The following is a 15,204-nucleotide window of genomic DNA, read 5'->3' as shown; positions in this document are numbered from 1 at the left end:
TACAGGTTGTCTGAAAGGGGTTCACATCCGAAGATGGAAACTACGGAAATCCACAAAGAATAAATGAAAACAGGATGAGTCAAACTGATGAATTAGACTGGAAAAATCTGAAAGAGCAAGACTACATTTAGATAAATCATTGGAACTACAGTATTTCCTTATCTAAAATGGAAGGAGCTTAGCACAGATAACATAGGTGGTAACTTAGGCTCAGAATTGTAAAATAATTTAACAGGTTTAAATTGCAGTAGTCTGAAAGGCCACAAAATGGATCTGAAGGTGTGTTTCCATGTGTGTGTGTGCCGATTCCTTAATTCATTCAGCAGACACTTACTGAGTCGCTTGCTGTGCACCAGGCATGATTCTGGGCACAGTGAACAAAGCAGGTAGCAATCCCTGCCCGCACGGGGCTCACATTCTACCGCTGTGTATCCTTGTTGTCTTCCTCTTTGTCTCGCATTTGTACTGTTCACATTTTAATTGCTCTTTCTGTCATCCTCTCTTGTTTAATTTACCTCTTTTAAACTCACTAAACTAAAACCCTGCAATACATGGTTTATGAATGGTTTGTGTTTGTTGTATTTATCAACACTTTGACAGTGAAGCAGGTGGGTGTGGGTACAACTGACCAGGTTGGCAGGGATCCCAGCAGTGACTGGTAAGAGGACGATGGGGCTGGTGACAGTGAGGAACAGAGGATGGTCTGAACACTTGGGCAAGAAGACTGACAACCAGCCAAGGACAACGTGGTCAGAAGGGGGCAGCTGTTGGCACTCTTGTTCTGACAACAGCTGCCAGTCTGTTGATGTGATGCTCCAGCTGCCCTTTTAAGAAAGCACAAAGACAGTGAAAGGCTAGAATCAGATCACCAGGAAGGTGTGCTGTACGTAGATACTTTTCTATTAAAGAACAGTTTTCCTCTACATATCTGGTCTTGTTCTTCCCTTTCTGTGTATTTAATCCTGTGTATTGAATCCTTCACTGACCTTTAATACCTATGGAAGTGAGTATTCTTTCTTCATATTTCAATGCTGTATTCATTATTTTTTCTTGCCATTTACTTGCATAATATTGTAAATTATCTTTTCAGCATCTTTCTACCTACCTAAGTATATCATAAGATCATTTTGAAGGCAAAAATTATATCTTATGCTAAATGGTAGGCATTCAGTAATCATCTGTTTCTTGATTTGGGGAAAGAAGTTCATCTCTTCCCCCTCCTCTTTACTAGGACTTGAGTTTCTTAAACCTCTGCCACCCACTCCAGCAACTTCATTTCCAGCATAATCATAACTTGTTTAGCCTGGAATCACTGAATACTTAATATTTTAATAGTGAGCTTCTTGGTGCTTTGGCAGAAAGATGAATATATTCCACTAAAATAGATAATAATCTGCTATGTACGCAGAGCTTGAGTTTAAGATATATTCTAAAGATGTTCTGATACTTTAAACAAATGTGATGTATACCTAATATTTAGTAGCTATTCTAAACTTCTATCCATTTCCAATAAGGTATTCACTTATGGTCCCCACTGTGAAAATTGGAGAGGGACATTTGACTTGGGATGAGTGATGTTAGGTTTTCTCCTTCCAAACTACACCTCCTACATTAAGTTCAAAAAATCAGGCACAAATCCATAATGCCTGGGAAAATAATTACATTTGGCTTGCTAATTATGAACTTTTTAAAATTTTGCTGGTATTTACAAGTATGTTTCATGTTCTTGTTTTCCTAATGTTTTGTCAGTTTTAGCTAAATATTTTAGTTATCTGTAAATAGTGTTTATTTTTTACAAATATTAATTGCAAAACTCCACTTCTTTAGATGAAAGAGGTTGACAAACATTATATAAAACCAATTGCAAAGTGTGAAAGTAGCACACAGACGGATACACATTTATTGCCACCAACAATTGTGAGATCATATGAGTGGAATGAATGGGAATTAAGAAGAAAAGCTATAAAATTGGTTTGTAACAATATTTTCTAAAATTATTTATAGGTTGGGGAATTTTAATATGTTGTTACTCATAGAGTTGGTAAGCTAAATTATTTATATAAAATAGTGAGTTGTACACAGTTTTTTTTGCTAAAATAAAAATAATTAGTATAATTATAATTTTCCAGCTTTACATTGTAAGATTATCTTCTAGGTTTTTAAAAAAAATTAGTTTATTTATTTATTTATTTATTTTTGGCTGCGCTGGGTCTTTGTTGCTGCGCGTGGGCTTTTCTCTAGTTGCAGCGAGCGGGGGCTACTCTTTGTTACGGTTCGAGGGCTTCTCATTGTGGTGGCTTCTCCTGTTGCGGAGCACGGGTTCTAGGCACGTGGACTCAGTAGTTGTGGCGCACGGGCTTAGTTGCTCCGAGGCATGTGGGAATCCTCCCGGACCAGGGCTCGAACCCGTGTCCCCTGCATTGGCAGGCAGATTCTTAACCACTGCACCACCAGGGAAGTCCCTATCTTCTAGTTTTAAGCATATATAGAAATACAGAAGCATGAAACTGCTCTCAAATTATATCAGCCAGTAACTAGAACAATGATAGTTGCTATCTTTCTCTCTATCTCCTTTTCTCAATCTCTACTCTGTCTACTGATGTATATAATAGTTTTAATTAATTGTGCTAACCTATGAGGTGCTAGTATTTAAAGCCCTGCAGCTTCCTCTGATCATTTAAAGCATACCCTTCTCTTTTTTGGACTTTTGTTTGAGGAGCAGAATGCTACTGCTGTTATAGCACAGATACAGTCCCCTCTTACTGTCAGCTTGTTCTCTCCAGACGTCTCACTTGTCCTTCTGATTCGCAGTCATCTTAATCACAGTAGGTACCTACCCTTGAAGCCTTCTTTGAAACTCTCATCCCTATCTGACTCAGTGGAATTCCCCCCACTCTTCCTTTTGATAGTATCTGGTCATTTTAAACAATAAATATTTATAGTGTGAAGGAACAAACTCTTTTTATAACTGTAGCCTTTTCTCAGTATATTTTATCCAGCTCTGTAACGGAAATCAGGTGTGGAAATGAAGACTGCTCAAATGAGAACAGAGGCTATTTATTCGAAGCTTGCTATATCAAGGGAGCCAGTCACCATCACTTGTGTTTGGCAGAGACTCAAAGTTGGGGAGAGGAGTGAGAAAGTTTTATAGTGAAAAAGGGGAAGGCTTCAGGTATTCCTCTGATTGGAGGATGTTGACAGGGGAAACTGGAGGCGGGCTAACTAGCAGTGGGCGATGGGGGAGCATCTTTTGTGATTGGCTTAGTGAGCATATTTGGCTTTCTCTGGTTGGTCCAGAGATGGAAGGGGAGGCAGCAGGAAAAAAAAAAAAAATAGGGCGGTTCTGCTGTTCTGAGCTGATTGCTACAACTACCGAGGTTGTGGTTTGGCTTCCAAGACTGGTTGCTGCAGAGGTTGTGGGTTAGAGTTCTGTTATCATATAAGGTCCAACCTAGGTCCGTTTGTATATTCAGTCTCTCTTTTCACTAACCATATCATTTCCTTTGCCGCCCTCTCTGGTGGCAGCTTTTCAGTCCCCTGATTTCTCAAGATGCGGAAGGTTCAGCTTCCTGGAATATTTTCCAGATCAGCGGTCCCCAACTTTTTTGGCACCAGGGACCGGTTTCGTGGAAGACAGTTTTTCCACGGGGGAGGTGGGGGATGGCTCAGGCGGTAATGGGAGCGATGAGGGCGATGGGGGCGATGGGGGCGATGGGGAGCAATGGGGAGCGGCAGATGAAGCTTCTCTCGCTCGCCTGCCGCTCGCCTCCTGCTGTGCGGCCCGATTCCTAACACGCTGCGGACCGGTACTGGTCCTCGGCCCGGGGGGTTGGGGACCCCTGTTCCGGATCATTGTTCCATTAGCATTCTTAACAGTTACTCTTCTGTAGTTCATGAAGCTCCCATTCCCTGCATTCTTTTCTGTTATCTATCAATACTAGACTCACTTGAGCTCATCAGATGTATACTGGGTAACGTACATATATCCTACCACCTTGTTCTTCAGGAACTAATAGTCTAGCAAGTGACATTGATACACTAAAAATATTTTAGTATCTCTTGGTAAGTTGTATAACAGAAGTGAAATAAAAATTCTACTCCATTGACTTAGGTGACATTTTAAGTTGGTCCTGAGATACACATAGACAAAGGAGAAGAGTGGAGTGATGGTTGGACAGGATATGAGAGGTATAGGTGGCAGATTAGGTCTGGCCTGGAAATGTTAAGAGAATGCGGTGTTCAGTGGGGCTGAACCTCATACTGACTGGACCCTCTCTTCTCACTCTTCGACTTCATTCTTCTTCCCACCTTAGACGGAATTATCCCCTAGAATTGCAGCATGTTGAATGCCAGCTCCCCGTGTATTACCAACATGACCTGTCGATAAGACAAAGCTGAGTATATGGCTTAGAGCTGTAAGGGAAACCACCCCTTCAGCAGAGCTTTGCGGTGTCTCAGAGGGGGAACAGCAAGGTCAGGATTTATTGAGACTTTGAAGTTTGGTGGAAGGCACGTCTTTTGATGCCTGGGCTCAGTCAGGGGATGTGTTGGGGGCCTGAACTGGGTTATAAAGATTATGAAAAAGCAGTCCAGGATTGATGGGAATAGCAAGGTGAATCTTCAGGCAAGGGATGCAGAGTCTTAGGGCTTCTTCTGTGTGTTAATGCTTACCACTGAAGAGTCATGCATCTTTCAGGATGTTCTGTAATGAACAATCAAGTTATTTGCTTTGGCAAGAGTCTCTTGGAATAGTAAAATTATGCTAGTGAAGACAAAGGAATAGCAAAGTCCTGTTAATGTAGACGATAAGCTGTGTGTGGGAGAAGTAGTTTTGGTTCTCAATCACCTGCAGTGTCTCAAACGCTGAAATGTTTCCTCTAATTCCAGGTCTCTCCTTCTTAACTCACATGCTGTAATCCCTTCTGAGTTTTTTCCTTGGACTTTACCACAACTTCAATAAAACTCTTATTCTCTTTTTTATAAACTCCTCCTTGCTTCCCAGCCTGAGCAGTCTGTTTAACCTCATGTTTAGTTGCGATCCATAAAAGGAGTAAGCATAATGTAGAAAAATGTAAAGTATTATCTGGAAACATCAGAGCTTTTTCTATTAAAAGTTTTGGGTGAAGCCCATTTAGGTAAGACAATGGAAATCTTAAATTTTTGTTTTTTAAAAAAATAAGCCAAGAATGATGGGAAAATCCAAGTTGTATGACTCTCAAAGTATAATAATGAATGAATTATTATATTATTATATCAACAAAGAATTGAGCTCGCTGTAAGTTTGAATCTGTTTGTTCTCTCTTTGGGTCCATTTTCATTATTTAATCTATTTTCCTACTTCTCAGCAAAGGGTATTTCTTTTCTATTATGTTCTAAATTTTCCAATGTTTTAATGTTTTGCAGAAACATGCTATGTTGCAGGACTAATTTCTTTGTGGATTGAGGGAAAAAAAAAAAAAGGCCGATACTAACTGGTACCCGAGAGTATTTTATTTGTTCTTTAGAGAAATGTTCATTCCTGTGTATTCTCTTTCTACTTAGGCCAATTTGCGTCGGAAAGTTACTCACTCGGTACAGACTGATCTTAGTCACATGAGAAGAGAAAATTGCTCCCAGGTGTACCCTTCAAAGGATGCTAGCACACAGTCAATGAGGGAAGGCAGCAGCCGAGTGCCCCGGCCCCAGATTTACATAGCTGGTTTCCGCGGGGGCCATACCAAGACCACCTATGAAGTCAAGGTGAACTTAACTAGAGCCATTGATGAAACCTAGTTAGAGACCACACTTTTAACGTAGATACCACTGAATTGTGAACAATGGCATATATTTAAAAGTATTTTTGCATCCATGAAAATTAGCTAATTTTGTGGGGCTGGCACGTTCATTGGTGGTATGAATGTTTTTGGGTTCTCACCCATGTGTACTGTCAAACTGCTACAACAAATGAAAAATTGTTTTCTGTAATACATTTTTCATTCTATTAAAATTGCAAAGTAAAACTCTGTCCATTCCTCTTTGACTTGGAAGAAAAAGTTTGGCAGCATTAAGACTAAAATTATTAATATAAGATGATTAGATATTAATATATATAAGATTGTTATGCATGGGATAGAAACTTATTTAGATAACTTTTTATATATTGATATAAGATGATTGTGCCTGGGATAGAAGTTTATTTCTAAAATCATATTTAATGTTAAACATTAAAAATTTAAACCATAATCAATATTTTCAGCCTCATTAGCTATTAAATGTAACATGGATTAAATTGATATGTAATAAGACCTCACTAATTTGGAACAGTTAGAACAAAGATCCACATGATGTTTTTATTTTTTTTAATTTTATTTAAAAAAATATTTATTTATTTTTATTATGTATTTTTTAAAATTTATTTTGGCTGCACTGGGTCTTAGTTGCGGCATGCAGGATCTTTGTTGTGGCGTGCGGGATCTTTAGTTGCAGCATGCGGACTTCTTAGTTGCGGCATGTGGGGGGCATGTGAACTCTTAGCTGCGGCATGCTTGCAGGATCTAGTTCCCTGACCAGGAATCCAACCTGGGCCCCCTGCATTGGGAGGGCGGAGTCTTACCCACTGGACCACCAGGGAAGTCCCACATGAGGTTTTTTAAAATCTGGAAATTTTACATGGAATCTGGATTCTGGCCCCTTGAAAAGATCGGAATATCTAGCAGCACTCGGCCAGCATTCCTGTAACTAGTAGCTTTGCCCTTTCATAGGGCAGGTACTTCTGGTTTTAATTCTTGCTGCCTTACGGGTCTCCTACTTCACTCCTTTGACCTATTTGCCTGACTCCGTAGGTTGTGTTTAGGGCCCCTGTCAATTACTGATAGCCGAATTTTAGAGCTGTTGTTTTGTTAATGCCTTACACACTCCCAGTACCTAAGCACGGATAATGAAGTCTCTCAAGCGGAGGGACTGTTAAAACTTGCCTTGGCAGCCTGGGGGCAGGGGGTGTCATTTACATTTAGCACATATTTTTGGCTTAGGTGACTCTTACTAAGGTGTTTGTATAATTTGTTTTCTATGTAGGTTAAATGTTACTTATAATATGATATGCTTCAAAATCCATTTTCCTCAGATACTATAAAGGTAAACTTCAAACAGATCTACTTCTAAGTTGTCATGATTTTCATACCTGTCGTTTAATTTTTTTATTGAAGCATAGTTGATTTACAATGTGTTAATTTCTGCTATACAGCAAAGTGATTCAGTTATCCATATATCTGCATCCTTTTTTATATTCTTTTCCATTATGGTTTATCACAGGATATTGAATATTGTTCCCTGTGCTATACAGTAGGACCTTGTTGTTTATCATACCTGTAGTTTAAAAATGAAGTTAAAGATGGGCTGGCTGGCTGGCTGTTGAGGCAGGGCCTGGGGGTGGAGGTGGTGTGGCGTGGACGTGGGGTTGGGAGGGCTCTGTGCCTGAAGAGGGTGGGATGATTACAGCTAATACTAAACTTTGCAAATTCAGGAATTTGATTTTACCTGTTCTAATCAACCCTCCTTTGATTCTGCAAGATTCCTAAACACAGAAAGGGATGGCTGATAAGCCACAATTTGGGGTTACCAAGTTAGGGCTGAAAGTAGAATTGCCAAGTGCATAACAATACCAAATACTATTTGAAAAGCTAAATATCAGAAAGTCATCTGGTAAGTACAACAGAAAGAGAATACAGGGAGCTAGATCAAACGGTAAACTCATCTTCTCCCAAGACCTCCACTGTCTACCCAAGCCCCATCACTCTCTAAAGATTTCCAGCCATATGTTGGAGCCAGTGTCAGTTGTTTACCCCCATTTCAGCAGGTCACAGGCCGAACTCATTTCCTCTACCGAACTTGTTTCTCCCTGTGTATTTCCTTCTGTGGTCAAAGGCATCGCTACCTACTCAGTAGCATAAATTAAAAACTTCTGGATTGTCTCTCTTACACAGCCCCTGCATTTAACTAGTCACCAAGCCCTGTTGATTTGGCTTCATCTGCCTTTGGGAACCGTGTCTTCCTATTCTCACTGCTATTGCCGTAGTTTAGGACTTAGTCCTATTGCCTGATTCATCGGCGTAATTTTTCTAACACACAAATTTGATCAGGTCACCTGGCTTCCTCGCCTACAACCTTCACTTCCCTTGTTTAAAAAGACACTTTTCCATTATCTGGGGGATAAAAACTCCTTGCCATATTATATAAGACTTTTCATATATATCCATGTATCTTCCTGTTTCATTTTCTGCCCCCTCATGCTCTCTGCACACACTATACATACAGACAAATGGAGCCCAAACTCTTTGAGTACGTTACGGTCTCTGATACCACCCCTCTCTGTGCTTGCTTGTCACTCTGTCCCCTGGAATGTACTCCACAGACACCCTCAGGAAATCTGTTTGTTCCCATGAAATCTGTTGATCAGATTTTACTTTTCCAGTGAAGGTTTTCCCCATCACCTTTGAGAGAATTAATCGCTCTTCCTTTGGGTTTTCACTGGATTTTATTCATATTCTTATTATAACACTTGAAGTAAAAAGGTCTATATGTGTCCATCTGTATTCTCCCTGTTAGACTGTGTATTTCTTGAGATTTGAACTGTGTTTTAGTCATTCTTATATCCCTGGTATTGTTATAGAACCTTGTTGGATGAATGGATTTTAAAAGAAGAGGAATGAAAGAAAGGACAAACTGGAAGCAGAGTACTGGTTGAGTGATTATTCTCGTAGTCAAGGTGGTAGTTCAGTCGCAAAGTAGTTTTTGGAAAAGAGGGAGAAAAACCAAGAGGAAAAGGAAGATCATCTATGGGGAAGGTGGTGGGAAATAAAGTTGGATAAGCAGGGTTGGTATAGATTTTGGAGGACACTGAAAGCCAAGCAGAGGAATGTTTTGCCTTCCTGTAGTAGGATATTAGAAAACTGTGGCAGATTCTTGAACAGAAGATCCATTGTGGGAGAGAGATACTGGAACTGGGGAGACGGTGAGGCAGCTGTCACAAGAGTTAGGGCATTGCAGTAACGGAAGACATGAAGGCGCAAATGTGAGATTTAATGAAGGGAATCTAACATTCCAGGGAAGGGAAGGGAAAATCAAAGTCTCTACCCTAGGGTTTGTAGGAAACAGAGGATAACTGAGAAGAGGAACTGGTTGGTCAAAAAAGAATGTGTTCAGTACTAGAAATTTTGAGGTTAAGAAATGACAAAGATAGTAAAGCAGAGGTGACTGGAATTTGATCTAGAGAAAGATAATTTGGGGGATCATCCCCAACGAATGGGGATGGAATGAGGAGGAAGAGATAAGACAGAGGAGCAGTCAGAAGAGTAGAAAAAGATGTAAAGGAATCTCTGTGATTATGGAAGTAAAGTCTAGGTCTACTACTTATTAGCTGTGTTATTTAATCTCTCTCTGCTGCAGTTTCTTCATCATAAAAACTGGGGTAATAACATTTCCCAACTCATTGGGTTGTTGAGAGGATTAAATGAGTTAGTTAACACGTGTAAAGCATTTGTCTGGTAAGTGCCTTGTCATTGTTAGCCAGGAGAGGAGAGAAGCCCCAGTGTTTCATTTCTGCTGCACTCCCATCCTCATTTTCCCCGATTTCTGTTTTCTAGCTCTTAGTGCCTAGAATAATGCTAGGCACATTAGGACTTTTAGTAAATGTCTGATGAACAAACACAAGAGGATGAGGAATGGAGTTGGCAGCTGCTAAGCTGTTTTAATAGAGTTGGCTTGAGTAGAAATAAGATTGCAGCCAGCGAAGCAGAAAATTGTAGAACTAAGTACAGAGTACTTACCAGTGACTGGCAGGAAAAGAGAAACGGGATTATGGTAACTAAAAATGGAAGAAGAGGCAAGGGAGAGTTAAGCTCAAATAAGAAATGTTTAGATACTGATGATTTTTACTCACATTTAACTCTTTGAGTTCAGACACTGAATTGTACATTGTCTCTTTGTATTTTTAAACAAATTTTCTCAATTCTAAAATGCAACAGTTCTTCTGGCTTATCTTTAGTAATTTTATACCATAGGAAAGAGTTGTTTTAAAATAATAACCTAGCAAATTGGTTTTGGAAGTTTTCTTAATAGCAGAATGAGAATAATATGCTTAATCTCATTCTGTCTACAGTTTGAGATTTGTCTGCACAGTTCTTTATGGTTAATGGTTTACTATACTTTAAACCTTACCACTTTTAATAATCTATTATACAGCTACCATAGTTGAACTACAGCCTCCTTAAGCCTTTTGGTATTTGCTTCCTGCACAGTCTTCTTGTTTAATGAATGAAGTTCACACTTTTATATGCTTTGTTACTAATGGAGACATAGTGGGCTTCCTTTCGCACAGTTCACTGAGACTAGGGTAGCTCTGATACCAGAGCGGAGATAGAAGTGAGCAGGGTATCGAGACAAATGCTGCAGTTTGGTAGGGACAATCAGGAATATCACTGGGGTCTGAAATGGAAATAGCAACAGCTGCTGTAAGGTTATTTCATCATCAGGCAAATGAGCTTATGGCTCACATGTTGAAGACGGCTGCTCCTTGCTCTAACCAAGGTTTGTATAGAAAACTAGGCATACATAAAAGAAACACATTCAACTGACATTTGTCCTCGAAGACTTAGGATAATTAGAAATGAGAAAGTAAAAATTAGCTTGAACTAAGAATATAAATATCTGTTTGGCCATTCATTGGGCTGGGATAACGAACACAGAAATCCCAGCTGCAAAGTTAACAGGAAATAACAGACCTCTCGAGGATATGCTACAGTTGTAAACTATAATAACAACCCCCTTTTTTGAGTGTCTGCTTTCTAATTCACTGAAAAATTTTGTTCTCTAAAATCGTACGCTACTAGGAACCTTGCTGTTGAAATTGTATCAGGAAGACTGAGACACTCCATCCTTGCTTGAAGGATTTAAGTCACTTTGACACAAAGAAGCAGCCTCAGTTTCCAACGTAGGTGCAAAGCCTTCATTTAAGGGGCTCCTGAATACAACAGTCCACATCTATAGTAACTTCAGGGTTTCCAGGAAACAGGATCCTGAGACTATTCTGCAGTACAGATCTGATGTTGAGTTTTTCACACACAGCCCTGCTTTGAAGCTATCAAAATATTGCTTCTTTTAATTAATTTATTATTTTTTTAACATCTTTATTGGAGTATAATTGCTTTACAATGGGGTGTTAGTTTCTGCTTTATAACAAAGTGAATCAGCTATATGTATACATATATCCCCATATCTCCTCCCTCTTGCGTCTCCCTCCCACCCTCCTAATCCCACCCCTCTAGGTGGTCACAAAGCACCGAGCTGATCACCCTGTGCTATGCGGCTGCTTCCCACTAGCTATCTATTTTACATTTGGTAGTGTATATATGTCCATGCCACTCTCTCACTTCGTCCCAGCTTACCCTTCCCCCTCCCTGTGTCCTCAAGTCCATTCTCTATGTCTGCGTCTTTATTCCTGTCCTGCCCCTAGGTTCTTCAGAACCATTTTTTTTTTTTTTTTTAGATTCCGTATATATGTGTTAGCATATGGTATTTGTTTTTCTCTTTCCGACTTACTTCACTCTGTATGACAGACTCTAGGTCCATCCACCTCACTACAAATAACTCAGTTTTGTTTCTTTTTATGGCTGAGTAATATTCCATTGTATATATGTGCCACATCTTCTTTATCCATTCATCTGTCGATGGACACTTAGGTTGCTTCCATGTCCTGGCTATTGTAAATAGAGCTGCAATGAACATTGTGGTACATGTCTCTTTTTGAATTATGGTTTTCTCAGGGTATATGCTCAGTAGTGGGATTGCTGGGTCATATGGTAGTTCTATTTTTAGTTTTTTAAGGAACCTCCATACTGTTCTCCATAGTGGCTGTATCAATTTACATTCCCACCAACAGTGCAAGAGGGTTCCCTTTTCTCCACACCCTCTCCAGCATTTATTGTTTGTAGATTTTTTGATGATGGCCATTCTGACTGGTGTGAGGTGATACCTCAATGTAGTTTTGATTTGCATTTCTTTAATGATTAGTGATGTTGAGCATCCTTTCATGTGTTTGTTGGCAATCTGTATATCTTCTTTTGAGAAGTGTCTATTTAGGTCTTCTGCCCATTTTTGGATTGGGTTGTTTTTTTGATATTGAGCTGCATGAGCTGCTTGTAAATTTTGGAGATTAATCTTTTGTCAGTTGCGTCACTTGCAAATATTTTCTCCCATTCTGAGGGTGGTCTTGTCATCTTGTTTATGGTTTCCTTTGCTGTGCAAAAGCTTTTAAGTTTCATTAGGTCCCATTTGTTCATTTTTGCTTTTATTTCCATTTCTCTAGGAGGTGGGTCAAAAAGGATCTTGCTGTGATTTATGTCATAGAGTGTTCTGCCTATGTTTTCCTCTAAGAGTTTTATAGTGTCTGGCCTTACATTTAGGTCTTTAATCCATTTTGAGTTTATTTTTGTGTATGGTGTTAGGGAGTGTTCTAATTTCATTCTTTTACATGTAGCTATCCAGTTTTCCCAGCACCACTTATTGAAGAGGCTGTCTTTTCTCCATTGTATATTCTTGCCTCCTTTATCAAAAATAAGGTGACCATATGTGCGTGGGTTTATCTCTGGGCTTTCTATCCTGTTCCATTGATCTATATTTCTGTTTTTGTGCCAGTACCATACTGTCTTGATTACTGTAGATTTGTGGTACAGTCTGAAGTCCGGGAGCCTGATTCTTCCAGCTCCATTTGTCTTTCTCAAGATTGCTTTGGCTATTCAGGGTCTTTTGTGTTTCCATACAAATTGTGCAATTTTTTGTTCTAGTTCTGTGAAAAATGCCATTGGTAGTTTGATAGGGATTGCATTGAATCTGTAGATTGCTTTGGGTAGTATAGTCATTTTCACAATGTTGATTCTTCCAATCCAAGAACATGGTGTGTCTCTCCATCTGTTTGTATCCTCCTTAATTTCTTTCATCAGTGTCTTATAGTTTTCTGCATACAGGTCTTTTGTCTCCTTTGGTGGGTTTATTCCTAGGTATTTTATTCTTTTTGTTGCAAAATATCGCTTCTTTTTAAATTTCACCTTAACTCCATTCTTCTCCCACATTCTATAACTCTGTCTTTTCCTTTGTTTCCTGAGACCTCCCACAGTTATTCTGGTGTGTAGTCTCTCTCTGGCTGGAATGAGCCAATAATCCTGACTCTGTCTGACTATAGGTTTGTCACTGGTGGTTTTGGGCTGATCACGTTAGAACAAAGGCCATCAAAATCTAGTCAAGGCTTATGGCAATGGAGTAGAAATTCTTCACAGGCAATGAAAATTTACAGGAAAGGTGGGGTTCAGCAACATGATATGTATGTGAACCAGAAATGCCACAAAACTGGCCCCAAAGCATTTTACCCACCACCCTAATTATGATCAGTGTGTGTGTGTGTGTGTGTGTGTGTAATACTATTCTCCCCCAGAAGGAACCATAGTTTCTTTTTTGTTTTGTTTTGTTTGTTTGTTTGTTTATTTATTTATTTATTTATTGCGTGTTGGGTCTTCGTTTCTGTGTGAGGGCTTTCTCTAGTTGCGGCGAGCGGGGGCCACTCTTCATCACGGTGCACGGGCCTCTCACTATCGTGGCCTCTCTTGTTGCGGAGCACAGGCTCCAGACGTGCAGGCTCAGTAGTTGTGGCTCACGAGCCCAGTTGCTCCGCAGCATATGGGATCTTCTCAGACCAGGGCTCGAACCCGTGTCCCCTGCATTGGCAGGCGGATTCTCAACCACTGCGCCACCAGGGAAGCCCGGAACCATAGTTTCTTGAAGTGTAGTTGATTCCATGGCCTAGGACAGGGAAGAATGAAGACTGGCCTGGAACCTGGAACCTGGAAATCAAAAATGCTTCAAAAACCTTGTGCAGATTTAAAGGAGTAGGCTTACAGGGACCATACTGGGACAATTTGAGTGTCCAGAGGAGAATAATTATAGTTAATTGAAGTAAGTTGAGACTATAATGATACTCCAAAATGGGAAGAGATAAATAAACTGTACAGAGCAGTAGTTATAAAACAAAAGAAGAAATGTCTGATAGAATATTTTTAATTTTCACAATTAATTTCAAGTACACATAAGAGTTTTTGCTTAAGTGTACGTATAAGAAATACACAGCATGGAACTGAATAATTCCATAAGTGAGAACTGTACCAATTACAGGAAGAGGTGATCAGCACCAGTGAGCACACATACACCAGGCAGAGGGAAGATCCAACACTGTTCCAAAGTGAGGTTACTCAAATGTCTGACTATATAAACTGTGATCTCCTTCTGTGAGCCCCTTCTGATATTAATGTGATGCTAATAAGGAATGCAAAATATTCCAATAATGTTAATAGACTATATACATATATATCTGTATCTATGTATATAATGATAAGACAATGGTATATAACATTGACCACCCAAACCTTCAAAAAATCATTTTGGAGAAAGATCATGCCACAGAAGGTGTAGGCTGCTGGGCATCTCAGAGTCTTGTACTCACGTTCCTGTAAGAACTGAGGTACTTACATAGTATTTTTAATCAATCCACATATCTTGATGACCATTCATTTTGCCAGTGAATTATTTCTAACATCGCTTATGCTAATTAATATGCTTCAGTGAACGTGGAGATCATAGCAGTTGAAGTAAATGCCTGTTGATATGTCTAATGTTTTCGAAGCCCTTTCGTTGTGTGAAGATCGTGCAGTTAGCTTGTCTGGCTAGGTAAATATAATTAATGATAATGCTGACGATGAGGACACAGGCACAAGACTTCTGAACAATATGTAATATAAACTATACAGTAAGCCCCCTACATACGAACGAGGTCTGTTCTAAGAACATGTTTGTGAGTCCAATTTGTTCGTAAGTCCAACAAAGTTAGCCCAGGTACCCAACTAACATAATCGGCTACAGAGTACTGTAATAGGTTTATAATACTTTTCACACAAATAATACATAAAAACAAACAAAAAATAAAACACTTGAAACCTTATAGTACAGTATCTTGAAAAGTACAGTAGTACAGTACAACAGCTGGCATATAGGCGCTGGCATCGAGTGAACAGGCAAGAAGAGTTACTGACTGGAGGAGGGAGAAGGTGTGGGAGATGGTAGAGCTGAAGGATCGTCAGCAATACGAGAGGGAGGGCAAGCTGCAATTCCACTCACGCCTGACGT

The 15,204-nt window shown here is 39.6% G+C and overlaps 1 protein-coding gene across 2 annotated transcripts in view; it reads left to right on the top strand.

Moving 5' to 3' along the window:
• CFAP206 (cilia and flagella associated protein 206) overlaps positions 1–6,004 on the top strand; it is a 62,018-nt gene extending 56,014 nt beyond the window's left edge. For both annotated transcript variants that reach the window (XM_036871507.1, XM_036871508.1), the window contains 2 exons: positions 1,828–1,971; positions 5,542–6,004. In XM_036871507.1, the coding sequence (XP_036727402.1) occupies positions 1,828–1,971; positions 5,542–5,772 (375 nt within the window). In that variant the 3' untranslated portion in view covers positions 5,773–6,004. The remainder of the gene's footprint in view (positions 1–1,827; positions 1,972–5,541) is intronic.
• Positions 6,005–15,204: the final 9,200 nt, after the last annotated feature.

The sequence above is a fragment of the Balaenoptera musculus genome, chromosome 12 (genome assembly GCF_009873245.2).
Source record: "Balaenoptera musculus isolate JJ_BM4_2016_0621 chromosome 12, mBalMus1.pri.v3, whole genome shotgun sequence".
Classification (NCBI taxonomy): Eukaryota; Metazoa; Chordata; class Mammalia; order Artiodactyla; family Balaenopteridae; genus Balaenoptera; species Balaenoptera musculus.
This window is presented reverse-complemented; position numbering and strand designations above follow the sequence as displayed.